Below are 24,471 nucleotides of genomic sequence, written 5' to 3' on the forward strand. Positions count from 1 at the left end.
TGCTGTAGGGAATATAGTGTTAGCTAATCACCTCCAAAGTTCTCCAGCCACTGTCAATTTTCCAAGGTTCTCATGGGCTGCCAAGGACCCTTAGCATCAGATTTTAACTGCAAACCCTGCAGGGAGGACACTGCTCAGCTGCAGACTCTGGAAATCACTGGAGTTGGTGATTAGGTGAGGCTTAGCCATCGTACTTCAAATGGTTTCATGTTTCCCAAGTCTTGTAATTAAGTTTAAAAAAATCATACCAAGAAAGTAAAGAAAATCAGGGACAGGAGCATACTTGCCTCTCTTGGGTTATCATTTATTCGCATCTGCTTCTGACTATCATGCTGAAAGCTCCCTGCAACATGAATTCATGGCCCCCAGCTAATTTCTATTGAATAAATACACAAACCACAAGTATTAGCATCTTAAGTGGCCCTATATGATACCTGTGGTAATTTCAGCAGAGACCCGTGGCTGAATGGGGACACTGGGGAGAATCCCTGTGCTCAGGGGTGGCTCCTCCTTGGAGATGCATGGAAGCAGCAGTGAAACAATGACCCACACCAGTGCCACATGCTTCTCAAGGGTGGGCATGGCAGCGGCTTGCAGTGATGCTTATTTGCATGAAAAGGTAAATGGACTCACGTCGTTCTCTGAGGTCCCACAAAGGCTGCAGGATTTGCACTCAATGCATTGCCACTGATAGGTTTTTACAGCCTCAGTCATGTTTGTGGTGAACTGCAGGCAGGTCGGGTGTCCTGAGGAAGATCGGAAACAACGGTCATTGTTAAGGCTCACTTATTGCTTGTTAATTAACCAGCATTAAATTTGGGAACAAAACACACACGGACATGGACTGATCACAACATGGGCTGCAACTAACAGATACCAAAGAGGAAAGCAGGCATTAACCCTTTCGCTGCCGGGCACAAGAGAAAATCAGAGTTATTTCCACCCCATTGGCAAAGCAGTTTCATTCAGAGCTCTTAAAAATGGTTTGGCTTTGAGTTGGTTTTTTGTTGGGATGTTTATTTTTTAAGAAAATAAGAAAAAGGATGAAATCAGAAACAAACCCAATTTCAGAGAGAGACCATCTGTCTTAATAGAAATTGGACTACAGTTTCAATTAGCGCTGTTTCGACCGGAACGAAGGACCTGGTGGAAATGAGGTTATTCTCCATTTCACAGCTTCCTTTCCTGGTGTCCAAATGGGTGGAGCAATTCTGTAAACTTTGCTTAAATGGAAGCAGTAGCGTACAGAGAAGACGCAAGATTTATTTTTTTTAAGAGCTCTGCCACTAAAGTTGGTTGGCACAGGAGAAACCAAATTGCACAGCTAACCTTCCAGGATCAAAACAGGAAACCGAAAGGAAAAAAAATCCCAAGCCAATTCCCACAATGAACTAAATGAAAGGAATAAAGAAGGGAAAGCTAGCAGAACAGTCACATCTAATCGGGAAGGACAAATTGCCAGAGTTACAACCCCCGCCCCTACATGCGTGTCGACTTCAGCTTTGCAAAACAGCGGTACCACAGTAGCAGGGTCAGCAATGGGCTTTCTGGAGGGGAAAATACAAACAAACAAACAAACCAAAGGTAGGATGAGTGTTCCTTCTGCAAAACAAAACAAGACAAATACACCGCTGAAATAAAGTACTGTACTCCCAAACCACCCTTACCTGGCTGAAACATTGTCTAAGTCTCCTGCAATAAGCTCCTGCCTGCCTTCTTGGAAAGCCCCATATTTAGAATCCTTCTCTGACACACTTAAACATTAACACTGTGCATGGTCAGAGCAGGGAGAGTCAATTGCTCATCTGTAGAAAGACTAGGAACATGGGTATGCACAACTTGCACTGCCGCCTGCTTCTTCTAGAAACTGGCACCATAAATTGTGGGGGGGGTCTTCACCTCTACCCAATCTGCTGTTCTTAGACTACAACCAATGGAGTGGAAAAAATCTCTTCCACTTCCACTAGCCTAAGTGCCTTTTTAAGTGAGGAGAAAGAAAGGCTGCTTCTCCAATAAGAAAAAAAAAGGCATGTCTATGGTAGATGTGGGCACAGATGTGTCATCTTCATTACCAGACCTATCAGTAATATTTTGCTGCATCATCACAGTGCCCATCACCACCCTACAAAAACTTTCTGTATTTTCCAGCTAGTGAAGCAAAGAGTTGCTGAGAATTGCTGGATAAGGAAGTACTGCGGTAGGGGATATATTTCTTTTATGTGTCCATTATACCACCAAATGCTGTAATAAGAATTTTTGTTCTCCAGTTATATTTGCATGGTTAACTAAACCTGTCCAGCAAAGAAATGTATATGCATAATTATTAAAGAAATTGAATAGAAAATAAAGGAGATATTTCAAGAAGGAGAGATCTATGAAATGCTCATATCACTCTTAAGCCTTTGAATGAAGAAACATTTTGACAATACCAATGGGCTCAGATGGTCTAAGAAGATCACGGGGTTTGGAGCCCTTGAAATGTCAGCACAAAACAAGTGACAGTTTTTACTGAGATTTACAGTGGACCAACTAAAGTTCTGGGGGCCTTGAGACTGCAACTAAGCAAAAGGAGATGTGACAAGATGCCTTTTCTTACTTGAGAGGACCACATATACTTTCTGATACTACCAAACTAGCAGAACCTGACATGACATTGAAATGTTTCTCCAGATCTGATTTACATTGAATGCAAACCTTATTTCAACACCAGTAAATGGAACAAATGTGCCATGCTACATATCAGGGAGAAATGCATCCCAACCGCAGAGAGTTGCTTCCAGAAATGTTGCACAGTGCTGGAATATATCACAGAAAACAACTCATATAGGGAGGTGAATTAGTCAGAGACTTAAATAGCTTCAGTCACATTTGAAAAGAAACAAAAGAATGGAATCAAACTTACAGAAATAAATCCCAGCTAAATGCATGCACATCCTCACATGCTCACTTGCCTGTGCACACACATTGCTCACTGCAGAGTCCAGCTGAGGACCCTCCCTTTCTAACACAAGCCTAAAAGAAAAAAAGCCTAAATGAAATGGGCTCTTGTGGGAGTATTCCTTAGAAAAATTAGGAATAGGGCAAGGGCCACAGTGGTTTCTTTCTAGTAGCAAAGCATAAGTATTTTGCAAGAGCATACCAATTCATTCACTCCATTAGGCTCTCTCTCCAAGTACTGTGACTGCAAGAGTTGAGTCTGCATAGCTGCTGGTTGCTCTCTGTTAGCCCAGGGCTTATACCATATGTAAGGCAAAAGGAATGCCTTTCTTCAGCCTCTAAGTCAGATGCTCTTTCACATTAAGCAACATTCCTTTTGGTACCATGATCCCAGCTTAATGTCATTGGAAAGACTATTTTTACTTATGCTATCAGCACGGTGAGGCACTGTAGTATATGGCAAGCAGACCACTAGATACTCAAAATATTAAAATTATTTTTCCTTTCCTCCCTGGTTTCTCCTTCTTCATGATCTCTTTCTTTTCCTGCTACTTTTGTTTAAAATCTAGTGTTTCACATGCTATGAGAAAATTCACACATTCAAGACTTCCTGAGGCAGTGTCAGTGAGCACCATCCCTGCTCCGTATCACAGAACTTCTTAGCATTCCTTCTGTGTCAGAATACCTGAAGACAAAGTCCTGTAGCTGCAGGTGGCAAGCTACTACAGGTAGATTCAAATTCCCTTTCTTTTTTCCTTAAAAATAAAATGGCTAATTCAGGCCACAATTATCTTTTACACACAAGGCAGTCCAAAATGTGATTCAAGTTATGGACACCGCGGTAGCACCCAAGTCAGAGAGCTAACAGTCTTCTTGCTATGTGTTTTAGATGGAGAAGCAGGCTTATTTCACCTAATTGTGTGATGAACAGCGTTTGCTGGGGCTAAGGTGTGCAGCAGAGTCTGCAGCTGAAAGCCAGTTAATATTTCAGGTGATGGCTCCACCCTGGCAAACCCTGGATCACTCTCACAAGTCTGTATCAGCTCTGCAGATCTAATTGGGGGAGGAAGTAACACATATTTATGGTGTCACCGAAGTCAATAGACAGACCTCTAAAATACACCCTGGGAGCAGTTCTGTTGAAGGAGAAGGCAATATGTTAACACTGACAGTTTCTAATCTACCATAACTATTGTCTACCTAAACTTTTGCAATGTTGCAATAGCTATAAACAACTGACAGAGACAATAAAACTTGAAGTGAGGTTTTCAACAGCTCATCCCTTTGTCTTAAAACAATATTTTAAAGTGTAGATCAGGTTTGAAAGCTCTCTCATCTTTGTCAAAACTCTCCTCTGGATGTGAACTTTGAGACTGAGACCATATTTTATAGTGACATCAGTGTTTCACATGCCACTGGCTTTAATTGTACATTATGTCCACCAGACATCTCGTCAGAGGAGCGGGGAGGTGAGCACATTCAGAGACCATTTCTTGTATCCTGCACCTGCTACAATTGCAGGTGGATGGGAAGGATAATTTTAGCATAAATACCCTAAAAATATCCAAAAATCTCTCCTGCTTACACTGGCTGTATAACACTAAAGACCAAAACTGACATTAAAGGGCAGGAGCAATCTGCTGCTTCCAGTTGCTCTGTGACCAGTGAAGGCCTTAGAATGGCTCATTAGTGCTTTTTCAATAATGGATTCTGCATTGCAAGATTAATTGCAGCCATGTGCTCTGTCACACCCGCCACAGAGTGTTTAAGTTAACAATCCAATCAATAACCTTTTTCAAACAAAGGCAGAGATTATCTTGAGGGGGAAAAAATAAGCAAATACTCTTATTAAAAAACAAATGTGAAATTATTTATACAGAATAAAAGGAATTTTTACCCAGCTTCCAATTCTTTCCATTATCTTCACAGTGTAGTGGTGGGCTTTTTAATCAATAGCGTGATGAAAACTCACAGGCCTCCTGGCTATATTGCATCAGATTTATTCCATAAACTTTCAGGTCTTTAAACAACTATAAATACATATTACAGATATAATGGCCTATGTCACAGGAGCCCCATCCAAATAATGGAAGTTTACATGCAAAGAAAATGCAAAATTTCCTCCTGCTAAGATTGAATAAGGTCTCTTGTGGCCACTTCCATCATTTGACAGAATTATTACCATTACCTGTACAAAAGAAGGGAAACTTTTACTTCTAATAAGTGATATAATTTTATGGTTATGATTTTAAAAGGCATCCTTCATTTGTCTGTCTAAGAAGATAGATACAGATCTGTGCTTATAGATACACAGTGTCAACAACAGCTGGATTAAAAAAGGTCCTTAAAAACTCAGACTATCCAGGAACGCTGAAGAACTTGGCTCTGCCAGAATCCCAGGGCTAAAGAAGCTGCAACTCTCACAAAAAGACCAAACATTCCTAAGGGGTGAGATTGGGGAGCTCTTGGCATTTCCTGGCCCTTCCCATCTTGCACTGTGAAGGTGTTAGTCTAGAGACCTATGCTGGCCTGCTCAAATGGAGGGACTTACGAACAGAAGCCTTCAAAAGGCTGGGTGAGGAGCCAAGGCACCATCTGCCACACTGTCTCTACGATATGGAGAAGCAGGAGTATTTCATTACAGAAAAATAAAACAGCTTTCCTGGCAGCCAAGACAGGGGTAGATGTTGGAGGCTGCAGGTGAAGAGCTCTTGTCTCACCTCCTTCAGTACAGGGCCCTTCTTAAGAAAAACATACAAACAACCAAAAGAAAGTCTCACAGGCACCACATTGGGGTTTATTATTATCAGACAGGACAAGAAATATCACCACTGTGAATTTCTGTGTCCTGGCTGAAGTGAGAAAACCTAGCTGTTTCTCCCAGTGTGTTCCAGCACTGCCAACTCTGCTAAAGAAGTGAGTCCAAAAAGACTCAGTGGTTGCATTGAAGAGTCTGGTCGGTCTGATTTGGTCAGAGACCAACTCTCCTCTATTCTAATATGTCATCACAACGTGCCAGTAATTGTGGAAGAATTAATGCCTTTAATAATTGATGGATCTCTGAAACCACTCAGCTGTAGAAGTTCCTATTATTTCATTTTCTGGCCCTACAGTTGTTCTGGCCAGCATGGACAGAACTGAGTCCACAAAAAAGAGAAGGGGCACTCTGCTGCATTAGCAGCAGGACTGGTGGCCAGCTGCACTCTGGGGGTGGTGGTTTGCTTCTCAGTACTGCCAGTTCCAGAGGAAGAACTTATATAAATTACAAGCAATTGCTCAAATATTTGACACTTATACAAGAGAGCCCACTTGAATTGTTTGCCCAAGGGATAAATAAAACCCCTGTGCAAATGGTGGTCGTTCAGCCCCAGCTGCAGTCTGGCAGGTGTAATTGGAGAAAACAGGACAGACCTGTGTTTGAAAGCAAGGCCAAGGATCTTGGGGAAGTTATAAAATGGTGGAGTGAGGCAGGTAGCACTTGCAGCTCCCTCTCCTGCACTGCCCTGCTGTTTCTTTATCCATGAAAACACCAAAGGGCGTGGGGAGCAAAGGAATAAGTTCCTGCCAAAAGACCTCTCATCTCCAGGCACTTGCCAGAAAATTTCATTGCCGAGGAAAGTCCACTCACCAGCTCTACTCAGGCATAGCTTTGACTCTACAATGCTGCATAATTTCCTCAGAAATCATTTTAAGTATTGAGAGCATCAGCTGGCATAAGGAGCCTGGGTTACAGAGGGTATAGAAGAGCAAAGCTTGGCTGAGGCCACTCATGTGCATAAACAAAAAGAAGTATGCACAAATGTGCATGCAGAGACCCACATGCACGCAAGGAGATGGGCTGGACCAGGCAGTGTAGCTCTGTGTGACACAGGGTGGCAGGAGGAGCTGGGTGCGATTCAGGGGTGACCTCTGGAGCATGCAAAGGGACAGGCCAGGAGTGAGTTATTCCTAATGGTTTGTCAGCCAAATCACTTCCCACACACCATTCCCGTGATAGCAGATGCCCCATATCTTAAAGGAAAACTCCTTGAGAAAAGTTTTAAAAGAGTTTTACTGCAATAGGTCTGTGTGTGCCTCTCCCTGAGTATGCCACTTCCTCAGCATGCACAATCCAGCCATACATATGTTAGCAGGGAGAAATGAAAATAAATTAAGAGATTTTAAAAGTCTCTAAAAACTAATAATAGTTTAGTTAATATAGTTATCGTTAATAATAGTTTAGTTAATAAAGTTAATAGTCTCTATTAACTTTGGTGCACACAAATCATTGCCCTTGGAGAACACCCAGATTTGGGCTGGTGATGCTGCAGCCAGGCCCTCTGCCCTGTGTTCAGGTTTGCCAGAGGGAGGATGAGCCCTGCCAAAACTGCCTGGACAGGCTGAAATCTGCACCTCCATTTCGTATCTCCCAGAGGTTTGGACTGGGGCAGATCTGGGGCACAGGCCCATCCCTCCGTCCTCCCCTCTGAAGCCGAGCCATGGGGACTGAGGCACACCTGGCACAGGCTGCTCTTTTCATTGGGAACACGCTGTGGGAACACAGAACTGAGGTAGCAAACTGAGCCCTGAGCGTTTGCAACCTGAGGTGCCAGAAGCAGTGCCCAGCTTTAAAGCCAAAGAGATCCCCCATGCCCCGATGGCTCATCTCAAAACCAGACAGCCCTCGGCCCCCTCTTCTTCCGGACTAGCCCCTATTAACCACTGTTGGCCGCCAGACAAAATGGCTAGTTCTTGCCGAAGAAAAATAATGTGGGAGCACTCAAATAACCTTGTACTGAAGCATCAGCTTGTTAATGCACTGGTAAGTCATGCCAGCGCTGTACAATTCCTGGGGGTGAATTAGGTCAGAGTGACCTCCAGAGAAACCACCAGGCTGCATCGCTGCGTGCTGCATTATGGGTAACGATCTGCTAATTGCCAGGAGGCGCTCGGGCTGCTTACCAACACCAACAGGAAGGAAACCTGCCTGCAGGCACCGCACGGACTCCATATGCCGGGGACATCGCTCCTAATGACGAGAATGAGCCCATTTATAGAACATGAACTGGGCAGGAGGACAGGCACTGCATGCTAATGCTGCCGGGCGGTGCCGCTCCCCGGGGCTGCTGCCGGAGACCCCCAGCGAAACCCCTGCGTGGACAGGGGCTGGCCTTGCATTTGGTTGCGCAGTGGAGTGGGGGTGAGGTAGATGGAGATGAAAATGCAGGAATGGGAGAAAGACTGCTTATCCAGGCAAGATGAATCACCACAACCTGCAAAGCCAACATCCCCTTTGCCCCGGGGACATTTTCGTTACCCTTTAACAAACTGCAGTGGAAAAAAACCTCCGGCACAGCTCCGACCTCGTCGCTATGCACTGCAGGCTCCCCAGCCAGGCCAGCTCACACACCACAGAGCTTTCAATCAACTGGCAGGCTCACTAAACCCTTTCAAATTGAGCAACCAAGCAAAAATACTTGGTCATAAACACTAAAAATAGGAATGGAGGATTGGGTTTTGTTTTGCTTTTTAACTTGGTGAAGCCAGCTCTTCCTAGTGCATTAAATCCACCTCCCTGGCAGCCCATTTAGAACATCTCCTCCCCCCTGGGAGAGCCAAAATCCCCAGCTGTAATGAGAGGAGTGGGGTGGTATTTAAAATGCTAGGGAAATGGCAGCCTGAATAGCCTTCTGCAAGCACAGTGCCTTTGTTAAATCCCCCATAAAAGAAGATATCAGCGCTTCCCCTCCTCCCCTCTCTTTAAACATGAACGAGGACTCTGCTACCTGCTTGAACCCACATTTGCTGTCCAAATACGTGGTCCCTTCCCAGTAGCTCTCGTGTTAAACTGCCCTGCTAACACAGCCACAGATGGCAGCACGCCTGCAGGGCTGCCCGGCAATGCCCAGAGCTGCTCATGGTATCAAGGCAGCGTTTGAAAAGATTCCAGAGCGTCCACACTGACCCAGCAAAGGGGGTCTAACCTGAGCCAGTGGCAGCAGTAGATGGGACATGTCATTGCCCCAGAGCCCTCCAACAGGGACTTCTCCGCTGGGATTAAGCAGGAGAGAGTGATAAAGGTGACGAACCATGACAAGGACACCTCTTCACTAAAACCAGGCCATGCTCACCCAGTCAGTTCAGAGAGCACCAAGACAACCCCACTGCACCAATATGGTCCTCCTCAAGCACCAAGGACTGTGGGGAGAACTCCAGTGGTGATTTTACCCATGAGTCACGGAACAGACATCTCATAAACACACTTGGAAACTTGGAAACAGGGCAAGCTGATTAATTTGGGGAAGGGAAAGGGGAAAAGGAGACAGTATTACTAATCTCTGGACTAACTTTCTAGAAAGATTAAGGAATGACTCTAGAGTAATTCCCTGCCAGCAGGTTTCCAGAAATTTCAAATCAAATGGCAAACTCCAGAGAAATTATTTAAATTTTGATATTAAAGAAACTTAACTATGCAGAACTTAACCATGCCATTGCATAGACAGTGACCTCATTGCTCTTGCATGAGGTAACCACATACCATCTAGGTAAAGATATTCAGCACATGATGGGTAAATGACTGATGATTGATGTGTACATACTGAAAATGCAAGAGGCCTGTCTTTCTCACAGAAGCATAATTTACACTGTTGTTAATGTGACTGTATATTCAGACATAAGTGGAACTGCCTCACTCAACACAAACAAGACCAATTTGGACCAAGGTACTTCAGTCTCTTGTTAAGGAATCCCTTTCAGCTGCCAAACAGGCAGCGATCCCCATGCACACTCTCCATTGTTTGTAATGCAGTGCCAGAAGCTGGAAAACACTGTTTTTTTTCCCTTCTCTGTAAGTGAAAACCCCTGTTTGGTTGGGAATTTTAAAGTGTCAATAGAGATTTCATCAACAAGACAGCCAGTTTTTCCTTCCCCACCAAACTCCCAGCAACATCAATATGTAGAGGGAAGTAAGTGCTATAAGCACATGCTGAACAGCATCAGTATGAGCAGGGTAGGAGAGAGTGAAATGTCTTTGTTTACTCTCTAAAAAATGCAGCTTCAAGGTGATCTAAGCATCTGAGTGAAGGAGTGAATTTGAACAAAGGAGTTTCAGTCAAAAGTAAGTGGGAGGGAAGAAAGGATTAAGAGGTGGCAGGGCAAAAAACTGATTTTCAGAAAGGTTGAGACATTTTGTACCAGTGTCTCACAAATAAGAAGCTGGACTTTCATTTTGGAGCAGTACCTTGCTTCAAAAGAACTCAAGGGAATTGTTTTTAAGAAAGAGAAAAAATAGTTGCAAATGAAATGTTTCATTCAAGCCTGTGCACAGTTGGCAATGGGAAAGGGTCATTTCATTGAGGAGAAATTGTGTTTCATTTTGAATCAAACCAAAATCTTTTATCCTCACCATGGTATTTTTGAGTTCAGTTGTTTCAATGGCTTTTTGAGTAAATGTCCAACAAAATGCTGACACAGATTAAAAAAGTAGGTTTGTATTTTTTTTCCAGTGGAAAGACCACATGATTAAAATCCATGATCTCTTTTCTTAGAGCTCACCAGACCTTCGAGCCCAGATTAGTTAAGTCAAAGCCCTGGCATTCCTTAACCCTGTAACAAGTGAGTAGTGCTGCTTTAACCTACACAACCAATCACTTACAGCAGCTAAATACCTTGTCAGACCAAACAAGAAATCAGGTAGTTCCATGGCACTGGACACTAATGTCCCTCATTAAGCAGTTCATTAGTCTCGCTATTTTTCAACACCAAAGGTATAATTTAACAAAGCCTATACAAAAGCAGAATATTATTGTATTTAATTAAAGAAATTATCTTCTACAGTACTACAACAATCTCTGACTCTTCTGACCCTGCTTTTAACTGGCTGCTCCATTGGCCAGCAGGTCTGTTGCCCAGTGCTCTGTCAATGGCCAGGAAGCTGGGAAATCCTCTCCTATGCGTTGGTTTGACCAAGCTCTGGGTACCCCAAATCCTTTCACTTTAAAGAGTTGCTGAGGGTGTTCATCACCTGCAGTGTTCACTTGTTAGGTGGGATCTCACCAGCCACAAGATGTCTGGCAATTCTCAGTGATAGCTACACTGAGCCTAATGGGGACTAATTCATCTTCACATATCGCCAGACCTGCAAATATGTAAATAGCCACAGAGGAATATAATGGCTGTGGATGTCCTTAGGAAATTTATCTCTGTTCTTTCAGCTCACTAAGTACTTGTAAAATCTCACCCTTAATGGAGGTCAGGAAAGGGTCTTGGAGAGGAAGTTAATGAAGAGGCTGCAAGGGAAATGAAGTCCCCTAAGCTGAGGAAGGTCCTTTTCTCCAGATGAAGGAATACACAGTTCTGGACCATCTGCATGCTTGAACAGTACAACAGCAAATTCAATTCAGAGAGAGTCTGTGGACAGTTAAAAAACTATCCTAAGCCTCTAGACTGATAGATGCATTCGGAGACACAGTCAATATAGAAAGATCTGAGAAGTCCTGGAACCTTCTCTTTAAGAATCCAAAGTCAAGATATTCCAGCAAAGGATGAGACTTCTGACCCAGAATTCAGTGTACTGTTAAACAAGTTGTTGAGCCCAGGGAAAGGGCTGAAAGACTTTAGTGTTGTTTAACATATTTAAGCCACTCCCAGCAGAGCACTGATATGAAGCAGCTATGATGTGTACCAACAGGGAAAATTAATTTTTCCAACACTGACTTAAAACCATTCCATGCAAACTCTACTGCACAAACTGCTACATGAATTTGAAACCTATGTCACACTGGTTAACACTAAAATAAAAATACCACTAAAATAACACTAAAATAAAAAAAGACAGGGTGGCTTTCCACTATTTCCCATCCAATGACTTCCTCACACCTTGGGGAGTTTGCCTCAATACTGATTCCTGAAATCATCATATGAAGAATTTAATGGCTTTTGGCTACAGAAAGAGATAAAAAATAGCAAGCTAAGTCTGCAGTGATGTTTGACAAAACTATCTCCAGTATTACTTAAAATCTCTATTTTGTTGCAAAAAAAGGAGGCTGTATTGAAAAATTTGGTCATCTTCATTCACTACTTGCAGTCCACAATGAAGTTACTGACATAAGGACACTTAACAGCAAAGACTGATGAAATTTAATAGGAAGAGGCTTCAGTCCAAATAAAAAATTACTCTTAATACCTATACAAACATAGATATAAACTAGGTATTACTGACAACTGGTTATAGAAGATGACCAGCAATGAGAAATTAAGCCCTACTCCAAAAAATCCCAAACCACTCAATTTCAAGACATTGAAGGGGGGCTGTGTCTGTTCCTACTCAAGAGGTACCATCCATCAGCTGAGTTGCAAAAGAAAAAAAAATTAAAAAAAGAAAGGTACCTTCTGCAAGCTCTCTCAGGTAGGCAGCAGAAGTTCCAAAAGCTTTAGCCCACTGGCCAGCTTCAGTGTTTAAATCATGTTCCCCTTTCCTTAGCAGTGCCATGGTTGGCTTGTACATCATTTAAAGTTACCACAGCTGCCTCAGGCAAAATTAAGCAAACCTGTTTCTAATTGTGGATGACATTATCAGCCACAACACCATGCTCCAGAAATCTGTGCTTTCATGAAGGTAAATGCCATCCTTCTCCCACCATGGTTCACCCCCCATGGAATCATGCAGAGTTACAAGCTGCAAAGACAAAACATCATGAAATGACAGATGTGATAGTAGAAGTTTCTAACAGGCACTGCAAGAGCATTTGTTGAAACAGCAGACAATGTAGTTAGGTCTTCAAAATATTCTGGTGAGGTGCCACAGATGGATGGCTCTCATATCATGTCATTAAAATCAAAGTTAGGGCTTAACTATGGCAAATGTCCAGCTTTAGTGCAGCAAACAATACAATCTTTATACAACAATTTCCAAGGGATAATAGAGGTCTTAAAAACATCAAGTCACAATTTGGACACACCCAGCCCAGTAGTCATTGCTTATGTGCTCTGCGATGCATGCCTGATGTAGTTGAGGTCTTACTCATCCACCTTCAACACCGGGGATGGGATGGGGTACAGAGAAGTCTATGCCATTGCTAATGAGAATTAAAAGCTTGGGTTTAGAAAGAAAGTGTTATGGGTTTTCTTTATCATCTATAGGCTGATGGATTTAAATACAAGTAGGGCTTACAAATCCAAAATGCAAATTTAATCAGATTTTCTTTTTTCTGATTGTAGGCAAAAATTTGGAATAAATCTTAAACCAGTGCAATATTCTAGTTCAGGCCAAAGCAACTTAGCTGATACTGTTTTCACTCCACCCAGAGAAAACAGGATTCCAGCCTTCAGACTTGCCAGCCTTCAGCTCAATCTCAGTCCAGGGAAATACAGCTTTGGGAGCACCCATTGACTGCTGCAGTGCTGAAGGACACTTTTAGTCCCTCCTGCTGCCATCCCTCACTCTCAATGGCAAGAGCCATTCTCCAAATAAGAAAATAAGATCTATCTATGTCAGCATAAACCTGTCCCTGGGCTTATGTGTTCAGATTCTGTTTCTCCAAAACTAAATTTTTTCTTTAACATTTCTAAATCCAAACCTGTGGCTTTAAAACAAAAATAGAAAGAAAAAGAGAAAAGAAAATAAAAAGGCACAAAAATATTCAAAGTAATAAGACTTATGTGGAGACATTCCTTGGACTCTGACAGCCTATAACAACAGCTCTGCTGTGGTGGGAAGGATCCCATTCATCTCAACCAGGTGTTGACAGACATCCATAAAGGCCAATTTCAACATGCATGTTCACTCCTGGCTACCTTAGCAAAAATGTCTGACACTGCACTCTGCATCATCACACTGAGGACAATGAAAATGGCAATGGATGTTCAATGGCAGATGACCTAGTGCACTGGTGGCACAAGCAGTTTCCTTCCTTCCTTCCTTCCTTCCTTCCTTCCTTCCTTCCTTCCTTCCTTCCTTCCTTCCTTCCTTCCTTCCTTCCTTCCTCCCTCTCTCCCTCCCTCCCTCCCTCCCTGTTAGTAGTTAATTATCTGCCACAAAGGCACACAGTCTGTCACACACATGTTAAGAATCAGACAGGTAGGAGCCCATCTGTAAAACAGAGCTTTATAAAAAATGACACATTAGGGAAGAGGTCACACACAGAGTCTCCTAAAAAGATAGCATCTAATCTAAAACAGTATTTCCTCTTTCTCTATCATTAATCTAATACATGTAAGGGGAAAGGGAAGGTTCATGCCAGCACTGTGAAATGCAAAGGGCATCACATCTTCCAGTTACTCCAGTCGCTGGACTGGAAACTGGCATAGGTAGGGGCAAGACTCCTTAAGGCAATGTCACTAAAATCTATGCAAACAGCTACATTTTGCTTAGACTCCACCTCTTGACTCCAGACCACCTTAATGCAATTCTACTAATCTCATAAAGAAGGCTACTAAAATACAAACACATTTAGGAAGATCCTCTATTATCACCAAAGGATAGAAAAGACTATTATAATGAGCCCTATACAGAAACACTTTTTTATTTCCTGCCTACCTTCTCTATAGCAAGCAACAGGACCATTTTCTGCAGTCCAATGAATGTGGAAGAGAAAGTAAAAGAGAAAAATTAAGATTATTCTTGGTTAATGCCATGGTTCATTAGGAAGTACAAAACAAAATCCGGGGACAAAAGTCATAATTTACAAAATGGAAAAGGGAAACAAAATCAATAGAGGAGGCAGTTTTATTTTAAGCTTCAAAGAGAGTATTATAAACAATGGAGAACTTAGAAAAGTAAATGTACATATATGTTACTCAACAATGTCTTTTTAAAAGAAGATTATTTGCACTAAAAAAGACGTTGTGGAATTGCTTTGGGAAAGTAATATTTACAGAGGAATATACAGTAGGGATGCTAAAAGCAGAACTTTTATTTGGAAGAAATATTACACAAACTGAACACAGACCCTACAGTTTTCAAATCTTCATTACAGTTGTGCGTCTTATATTGTGATGAAATTTTTTTTTTTTTTTTTCTGTAGAGGCAGTTCCCCACTGCATGTTTAGAAATCAACAACATAAGCAAAGCAAACCCATCCTGCTAAAGAGCCCAATTAGGACACAAATTGTCATTTAATTCAGTTTGAGCAGGACTAACTTACATGGTTATTTTTGACTTTATGTTTTAATCTGGGAAGAAGTGGGAAAAGGGAGAGGGAGAAGACTAAAAAATCTGCTGCTGCTGATACATGGAAACCTCTCAATGAGGTGAGCTTGTGTTCTAGATGTGCAGGAAACACAAAACAGTATCAGGTTTTCTGTCAGCTTCACCTAGTCAACGTGCATTTTTGTAGACATAGTTTTTCCATTCTGAAAGACAACATAAGCCACATTATATTTTTGTCTGCTGAAACCCTGAGGGTCAATCCCAATAACTGTTGGTGTGCTTTGCCCTCAGTTTGCTTCTCCTCTGTAGCAGGGGTGCAAGACAGAGCCAAGTCCAATCCTCTTCTCCTAGGACACAAGGCTATCTTGCATCTCTCCTAGACCTCGTCACACAAGACAATGAGCAGACCTGTGCTATCCACTGCGAGTAGATCTGGCCAACAAAACCCTCCTTTTTCACTGGGACAATGCCTAATGATTCAGAAGTTGGGATGTGACCATCCCTCCCTGCTGCCTCACGGGACTACTTAGGATTGCAGCTGTGGGAACTCGTATTTTTCTCCTGCATAGTAACCCCTGTCGCTTATTGCAGACGTGTGGTTGCACCTGTATGCTTTTCAGAGTCCACTACCAGTTCAGAAAAGGCTGAAATACACAAGTTTTCTACATATGACATCATTCTTGACACCTAGATCCATGTCAAGGGCACCTAGCATTTAGATACTTCCCTTACAACCAACTCAAAATCAGCTCTGGAATTACCAAAGTAAAAAATAATACAAAAATGATCAGAGTTGTTTTCAATTCTCAAAGCCCTCTTTCAGCAGAAGTATTTCAGAGCGTTGCTCAAGAGCAAACCTCTTCTGCCATGCAGAAGAGACAGATCAATCCTACTGGGAGGACAGTCCTTTGAAATGGACACAAAATCTGGTAACAAAGAAATTCAATCACTGAGCCTGGTCTTTGCTACTCCAACAGTTTCTGTGCCAAACACAGTACAGCAAAGTAGATTTTAAGCATCTAACAGGATAATATTAAAAAGAAAATAAATCAGAACAATCTTCACTTACCACATCCAATTTTCAAAAAACAAAGATACTCAGCACATGTATGAATGGCTTCTTTAAAGTAAGAGAGAGAGCAGAGTTGACCTTTATTTTCATTATTTAAAAAAAGGTTTTTTCCTTAAAGTAAATATTCAGTCTTTATTTTACAGTAAGTGCTTTTTAAAATTTCATGTCTTCACAAAATTGCATTTAAAATTTGAAGTAAAATGTATTTCAAACAAAAATACTGTGCAACTTCAGCACTTCTTTCTTAAATATCGAAATAAATAAAATAGTTGTCTTTTTCAGTTTGTTTGTTTTTCAGTCAGTTCTACTGTAGATCAATTCCAGTCTGACCTGGGTTTATACACACACTTAAAAGAAAGTGAAATCAAGACTTCAAAAAACTTCTTTGTATTGCACCAGCTTAGGGCATCCCCAGAACTTCTCTCAACAGTTGGCAGGCAACTTCCCACAGTCCAGACTCCTGTGCCAGATGGAACTCAGGTACAGAAGACTCAGGGCAAGGAAAGACGTATCAAAGCATCCTGGCTTCTCTCGGTCTTCTTCTGAAATGTTTTGCTTGAAGGCTGCTGGAATCCACGAGGGCAGGGCTGACTGCAGAGGAAAAGGCAATACAAAGTAAAACTAAACAAACTCAAGCAGACAAAAAAAAAGCACATGTTCAGAAAAAAAAAAACCAGAAACAGCACAAACCAAACTTCCAACATTGCTTGAATTCTCGTTCCTTGAAAATATAGCTCAACAGACTCAGTTTCAACTGACTGTGGAAGCCATAAATGAACACAAAGCAAACAAATAGGATAAGAAAAAGCATATTGACAAGAAAGGCACTGCACACTGTCAATCTTTCTTCTCAGGAACATTATTTAATAACCTTCATCATTCAGCTTAGAGAGCTGTGTCTTCAGTAGAGGTTAAGACCTTTGCTTATGAAATCCTGCCCTAATTACCTTCCTCTATTACTAATTATTTGTAGGGAGCCACAAGCATATACAGCATGGCACAAAAGACATTTTCAGAAGTCTAAACAATACACATGGGGTGACAGTAATGCAATAACTTCTGGAAAGAATGAAAGATTGCATTTTTCATTGCATTTATTCCATGAATTGACTAAGTTACATACTGCTAAGATCCTAAGCAGGATTAGATAGCAAATAAAATCATCTCTATTTTCACAAATGCAAGTGCCTCTTCCCATATCTTCCCACATGTCTCATATCAGTTCTAGACTACATAAAGGTCCAAAATCTTAGGAACTGCCAGACACCAAAAGACTAAGTCATAGATATGAACTGGCAGCATCTTCTTAACAGAGCTATCAGGCCTGGAAATCCCAAGAGCTGGGTTTTGTCCTAAATGTTATTGCCACTTTTCTTCTCTGAAATTGGCAACTTAGCATTTGTGGAAATACAGACAGGGACATCAAAATAGTTCTGACACAATTTCAGTATTGTATGGTATTTATAAAGGTTGGGGTTTTTTTCAACACTGGTAGATATCTGGCAAAGAGAACAAAGATTGATAGAGTTTATTGTAATGGCTTAGTCAGCAAAAACTCATCCCAGCTGAATTCCTGCACTCAGAGGTTTGTCAAAATAACCCTGTGTGAGTATGAACTCATGCATGTGCCTCATACTTTTACTTATAGCTACAAATTTCATATAAATAAGAAAAAAGAAAGATAATATGAAATGGGTGTTTATTGGAAACATCTACGTCTGTAGCAACACAAAACACACTGGGCATATTTTGCAGTTTTTAAAATAAGATGACTCCCAGTGGGGTCAATACAATGTTTGCTTGAGGATTTGATTCACTAAAACTGCTTGCCATGGGGAGGAGGCAAATTGCACAAAGAGCCAGGATTTGAAAGCTCCATAGTTTTATAGTATTTGAACTATTATTTTAGGGCCCATCTCAAAATATCATTGCAAGAATTAACCAAAGAAAGGCAAAGTGGGCATGAGAGAACACAGTGGTGCCCCAGCACTGTCTGGACTCTGACTCTCTGGGTGCAGTTCTTGTTTTCTCCATGCAGCAGCAGGCAGCAAACTGAGTCTCTGTCTTCAATCAAGAGCCTAAGCTGAGGTCTCTAACATGGCAAAATGGAACTCAAAATGAATAACTAATGTAAAAGCTCAAAGGCAAAACAATGCGGGGAGGGGACTCTAATAACACATTCTGCTGAAACAAATGACCATCTCAGAGCTTGTCTACACCATACCAGCAAGCATATTAATAGAGAGGTTTCATTCAATAAAAGCAATAGCTAAGAAAGCCCAGTGGTAATCCTTCTGAAGTCAGTGGTAGAGTTCTCTCTGGCCCTTGTTTCAGCAGCCTAGGCTCATCATTTATGACCTTACCACATATATACGATGTTATTCCAAGCACCATTACATATTCAATAAATAAAAATATAGCCCATAAAACTGGGGGGTGTCTGGGTGAAGGGAAGAGATGCAAAGTGAAGCAAGTTAGATTTCAGTTCCTCTTCCACCACATGCCCATTTCTCCTTTTACTTTTTAACTTCTATGCCAGAATCTTGTATTTGCTTTAAATTTTCTCAATGTATATTATCATGCTTGAAATTTTATACTGTTTTCATGGAAGAGCTGAGGTCTGTCCCTGCTAAAATTTCAAGTAATTAAATGCTTCAAAAGGGAATAGGCTAGGGATCAGTGCCCACTCCATGTAGCCTTTCTTCTCCCCTATCAGTTGCTTAAGCAACATGCCACTTCCTTCATTCTCCTGCTCCCATCTGTGAATCAGAGTTAGCAGAGGATGACTCCAGAAACTATATGTGTTTTCTAAGATCCTTTAGTATGGAGCAGTGGAAAGGTGCCTGAGGAGACAGCTTACATTATTTAACATAGAAAAGTCTGCATTGAGGGCCTGAAATGAAATACCCCTTTGTTCACATTTCACATTGGGTTTGTCTTATTTGGGTATGTGGTTTGTTTGGAACATGTGTTTCAGGATACTCTTTGGAAAGCCTTGTGCCAACCTTCCTGTAATAAGGACATCTGGAAGATGAGAACTGGAGAACTGGGATAGCCAGGGTTGTAATTAGTTGAAGGACTACACCTTTGAAGAATTTATGAAGAACAGAAAGTTTCATTGAATTGCTGAAATCACTGGGGAATAAAGAGCATCACAATTCATTCTGATTTCAAAGATAAATGTTTAATTACAAAACAGAATTCACACTGCAAACTTTTTTTATGCCTCCCTAGTTTGGTTTGGGATCTATGTGCCCTTTAAGATACAATTGACACTGTGCAGTTCTCTCATTTCTGAGTTGGTTATGCTAGTGTCAGAGTCCTTTCTTTTTTCTTTTTTTTTTTTTAATTTCACTTATGAAACATTCTCCTATATATTTTCTGCCTAATTAACATTGTCATCTTCCCCTCATGAGAGGGTCTTGCGCAGCAGCCCCTTTGCTTTGCTTTCATCTTCCTTCAGCTCAGGAACTACCAACCTTCTTTCCCTCTTCCCAGCCTTCACTCCAGCACTACATATCCTGAGAATATTTTATTTCCATATTATCACTCCATGCCATATTCACCATTAACTCTACTTTACAACCTAGCTTAAACAAGTACTCTTTTAGCTTCCAACTCTATGTCCTAATTTCCTCACTAAGATTAAAGCCTTCCTACAGTCAGCACCATACTGCTCATCCTGCTGGACTAAACTCATGTTGGTTATCTCAATCTCATAAGGCATCTTGAGGAATTCAAGAACTACTCTCACTACATAAAAATGAATTAATGTTATCTTACTTGGTCTTTTAGGACTGTATTGAATGAGTGAGCATCCATATACACAGTAATGATATAAATAACTGTGAGGATATTTTCTATGCTATCTGTAATAAATGTCAGTCTGCAATTTTTATACACTTCATGAGCTGTTGTGACTTCTTTCTGAGGGTACTGTGCTACTCAGTTGTCACAAAGATGGGTGGTTTAGTTGCAAAGGGATTAAGACTGTATGCATTGTTATAGTAACTGCATTTGTGAAACTAATTCAAGACTTAATGAATTATGGGCATCTGATTATTGTTTGTATTCCAAAAGAGCCCACAATGCGTTAGGCATGGTTCACAAAAGACAATGTTAAGGACTCCACTTGGAAAAACTCCATTTAGAGTATGCCTGTTCTGCAGTTTATAGAGTGATGGGAGTTCTTCTGAAAAATGTACTTGGGTAGGTTGCAGCTACCTAATTCAGGTGCTGTAAGGACTGAGCTTTAGTAAATACAGCAGAGTAGCAAAATATTATCTATTTATCTTGCACTATTTCGGATGAAAAAAAGGACTGGTTGTGGAAGAAATCAATTGTTGAAGTACAGTTCTCATTGACAGCATTATGTCAAAATATAATTGATTTGACACTTGATTGATTACAATAAATCAGGAGCAACACAGAAAAGAATTATCAAAATGGGGAAACCTTAAAAAAGGCTCTCTCCTGGCAAGTGTGCATGGCTCTGGCCTTTGATGTACACATACTGAGGAGTTTCTAATGTTTTCTAACAGCATCCTGAAGGTGGATTATTAATATAATCTAGACATCAGTTAGCTTATATTCTGGATTTATGCCTGTATACCTAAAAGCAGAATTTAGCCACTGCTCATTTCATGTCTAAAGAGAACAATAAAAAAATCAAGAGACTGAATTATTTCTCTTTTTTCTACAAGGTTGGAAGGTGGAGGAGGGAGTTAAAATTGCTCTCACAGACAGACTACCCTAGCAAAGAAGCAGGAAAAACGGGGTCCATTTGGTCTGGCTTGTTTCATTGTACATATCCAAACTCCTTATTGCAAGGCTAAGACTTTTACTCTGGTATCAATAACACACACCTACAGTTTAAGGATTAGGCACTGTCCAGAGAAATGTCTGTTTTGCCTTTGCTCTTAATCAGGTCACGATTTCACCCTGTTTGCATTATGTACATCAGTAAAAATAGATCTTTAAAACTTAACCTTGCCCCTGCTCCAGGGAGATCTTTGCCTGCACTAGGACAGCAAAACATAACTACACACTGACTCCTTTTGCATCATTTCTGACTGTACGCAAGTGTGGATCCTGCTCTCACAGAACTTCCATTAGTTTCACCAGGGGCATGAATGTGGCCCATATGTATAATACAATTTAATCCATGGGACTTGCTGCAACAACAAAGCTCAGTCAGGGGTCTGCTGAAAAGCCAGGGCAAGAAATTTCACAATTGAGTGAAAGACATTTCAGCTTGGACATACCTTTCAAATCCTGCTGCATGTTTCCTCCTTTCTGGGAAAGTCGCTGGGAAGGGAGTCACTCTCTTCTCCATTGCCCTTGGAACTTTAATTAGTATTGCTTTGGTTTATTTCAAAAGAAGCCATTAAAAAGCAAATAAAGTGTCTTGTGAGACACTACAGAGAGAAAACGAGGGCAACACAGGAAAAAATGCTGTGAATTGAAATTTAAAAATTGAAAGAAAAGAATAGGTGAGGTATTTTTCCATGTCATTTCTTCCAGGATTCTGCTCCTCCTTTTGTTTTTTTCTGTGATGTATATGACTTGCCATTCATATTCCACCTCTATGCTTGGAAATTGCTGTCCATCAAGTGAAGGGTGAAGGAAAAGTAAAAAAAAGTGGAACAGTGTGGGGAAGACATGAAGGGATGCAGAGAGGAGATTTATTGAGTGTAAAGGTGTCCAAAGGAGATGGAAATGTGTTCCCCAAGGCCGTGGTCTTCGATGGTGCTGCTTGTATTTTCAGGCTGTAACGCAGCAGATGTAAGAGCCAGACTTCACATGCTACAGTAAGTGCAAAATCTCAAGATGCAGATGCCATCACATCAAGGGTTTCCTTGTCCCCTGATAGAGTCCGCCCACAGTGGTTCTCTAGAAACAGTTCTATTACCAAGTAGACATCCATTGCTTTTTTGTTGGTTTTTTTCTATTTTTATTTAAAAAGTAGTTTTTTTCTAATAATACATAGAATATATAAATAATAATAATAATTAAAAAAAACCTATTTGGGTTTACTTTCTGTTCTCCAACCCATCTGTATTTTTTGTGGTTTGCTGATATATATATATTAAAAGACAAGAAAATCAACTCTGCTCACTATTAAAAAAAATATTAAATCCACTTTTTATGTTTCCAAAGAGAAAGAGAAGGAGGGGAGATGTGATAAAACCAAATTAAAGTGAAAAAAAAAAGAGAAAGAAAAAAACCAAAACAGGAAAATCAAAAACCTTCTGTCTCTTCAAAGTAGTTGTCAAGAGCTTTAAATGCTTGTGCTTTCAGTGTACACCCCCACAGGGAAAACATAACAAAAATGACAAAAAACAAAAAAAAACCAAAAAAAAAAGGGGGAGGAGGAGGGAAAAAACCAACCAACCAAAAACCCAAGAGGACCTAAAAAATGAAAAATGTAATAATAATCTTAGTAGTGAAAAGGACAGCTCAGAGTTTCTGTGTCTTTTTAGTTATTTTAGCAGCCGCCCTTTTTGTCTGCAGAGGGAGACCTGCCACCACAGCCACCTCCTCGGCTCAAGAGAGGCTCTTCTGCATCGTCCTCGTCAAAGCCATGAAAGGTCGAGGTGTCGCTTTCTGACGTGGAACCGAACAAGTCCTCCGTAGTGCGTGCTGGCGCTGCTTCGTCCCTCCTGCCTTCTCTTCCCAAATGAGCTGACATGTATGATGAATATATCAGCACATGGGTTAAGCAAAAGGCATCATCATCATCATTTTTTTCATCATTTTCATTATCATTAAGCAAGTCAGACTATCAAGCTCATAGGTGTGTGCTTGTATGTGCCCGTGCACCCCAACAACATAGCAAAGGTAGAACTGCAGTAAGAAAAATAACAAAGGATCAGTTTCTCTTTCCAAGAAAAAATCTACAAACGCCACAGGTGCCCATAGCTACAGCAGCGAAAGGGTTAATCATGTTTTCCTCTCTTCAAAAGACAGTAAAATATTTCCTCATGATTACTTAGATAAATTTTAAAATATTTTTAGACCATGTAAGTAATGAGACACTGTTAGATCTAAGCACAATGGCATCGACAGTCACAAATGTTCTGCTACGGAGATGTAAACCACTAGATACCTCATCAGCCTCAGGACTACTTTTTATCCCCATTCTTCACCTGATTCTAAAGAACCTCCTCTGTAGACAAAATTAAATACATTTTGAAGACTAAGTGAAAGTAATCTAAACCAATACTTTAATACAAATGTCATGGCACATCCTTCAAAAATAAAAAAAACCCCAAAACTAATATATACAGTTCAACAACTAAAACAACTGAGAAGTATCCCATCTTGGGAAACACTGGAAAGTTCAAATTTGTGTGAGTCAATCAAATTTTCAAGATGGAACAGGAAATTCTCCACGCAATACCAATAATGGCAACAACAACCATAAGAAGACTCCTAAAAAGAGAAGTCAAATGCTGAAATCTGTGAAATTGAGGTTTGTTTTCTCTCACAGACAAACTTTTTATGTGATTAATAGTATGACCTTCAAATTCCTTCTTTAGGGATGGTAGAGAAAAAGATATCTCTTGTGCCCCAACAAAATTCAAGTGTGAGATTTTAGGGAACAGCTATTTTGTTATTCACAAACAGTAGCATGTACTTAGGCAACCAACAGTTGGGTCCCTGCTCCAGCTACAGGAATCAGCCAGATAACAAGTACACTGCATTGCTTGAAACAGAAAGAAGTAAGTCTTGTTCACAAAAAAGAAAATGGATATAACAAAATAATTGGCAGATAAACCATATTGTAGAAATGTGATTTTACTGACTTTGTGAACAGAAGAAGCAATATAATTTCCATGACCTCTCTTTCAGTGTAATATTATTATAAAAGAGAAAGATGGCAGCCACCAAAGAGGTTTCATTGTTTTAGTTTAGAGATTAGTGTGTGGTTATACCTTAATCACTTTCATCACACATCAGTCACAGCATTGCAGACCCTATGAATGACCCAAGTGGGTCAGAATTTGTACAAGGATAGCATTTAATGGAACTGATTTGGCACAGTTTAGGCTACAGGCTGATCTACTTGTTCTATCACACTAAGGAATCAAGGGAATTAATGTATTTGGATTCTGATATAACCACCATAACAATGTTTAAGTAGCAATAAAATATGGCTCCATCTCATTGTGCCATATCAGGATGCTGAAATTAGTTATATTGAAATATAACAATCAAGGCAAAGGGCAGTAATCTTCCAAGATGGCACCACAGACTCCATGGACTTTCCCCATTAGTTAGTAGAAGCAATCACGTGTACACTAAATGGTCCATGTCTCTGACTGCACAGCAT

General features: G+C 40.8%; 1 protein-coding gene across 10 annotated transcripts in view; it reads right to left on the minus strand.

Annotated features, from left to right (window-relative positions):
* Positions 1-24,471, minus strand: part of DPF3 (double PHD fingers 3) — a 189,372-nt gene that overhangs the window by 15,441 nt on the left and 149,460 nt on the right. For 6 of the 10 annotated variants that reach the window (XM_074542919.1, XM_005479962.4, XM_026793795.2 and 3 more), the window contains one exon: positions 634-746. In XM_074542919.1, the coding sequence (XP_074399020.1) occupies positions 634-746 (113 nt within the window). Of the gene's footprint in view, positions 1-633; positions 747-14,623; positions 16,728-21,400; positions 22,821-24,471 lie in introns of those variants that run through there. The other 4 variants (XR_012580823.1, XR_012580822.1, XR_012580820.1 and 1 more) reach the window with 2 other exon arrangements.

The sequence above is a fragment of the Zonotrichia albicollis genome, chromosome 6 (assembly GCF_047830755.1).
Source record: "Zonotrichia albicollis isolate bZonAlb1 chromosome 6, bZonAlb1.hap1, whole genome shotgun sequence".
Lineage (NCBI taxonomy): Eukaryota > Metazoa > Chordata > Aves > Passeriformes > Passerellidae > Zonotrichia > Zonotrichia albicollis.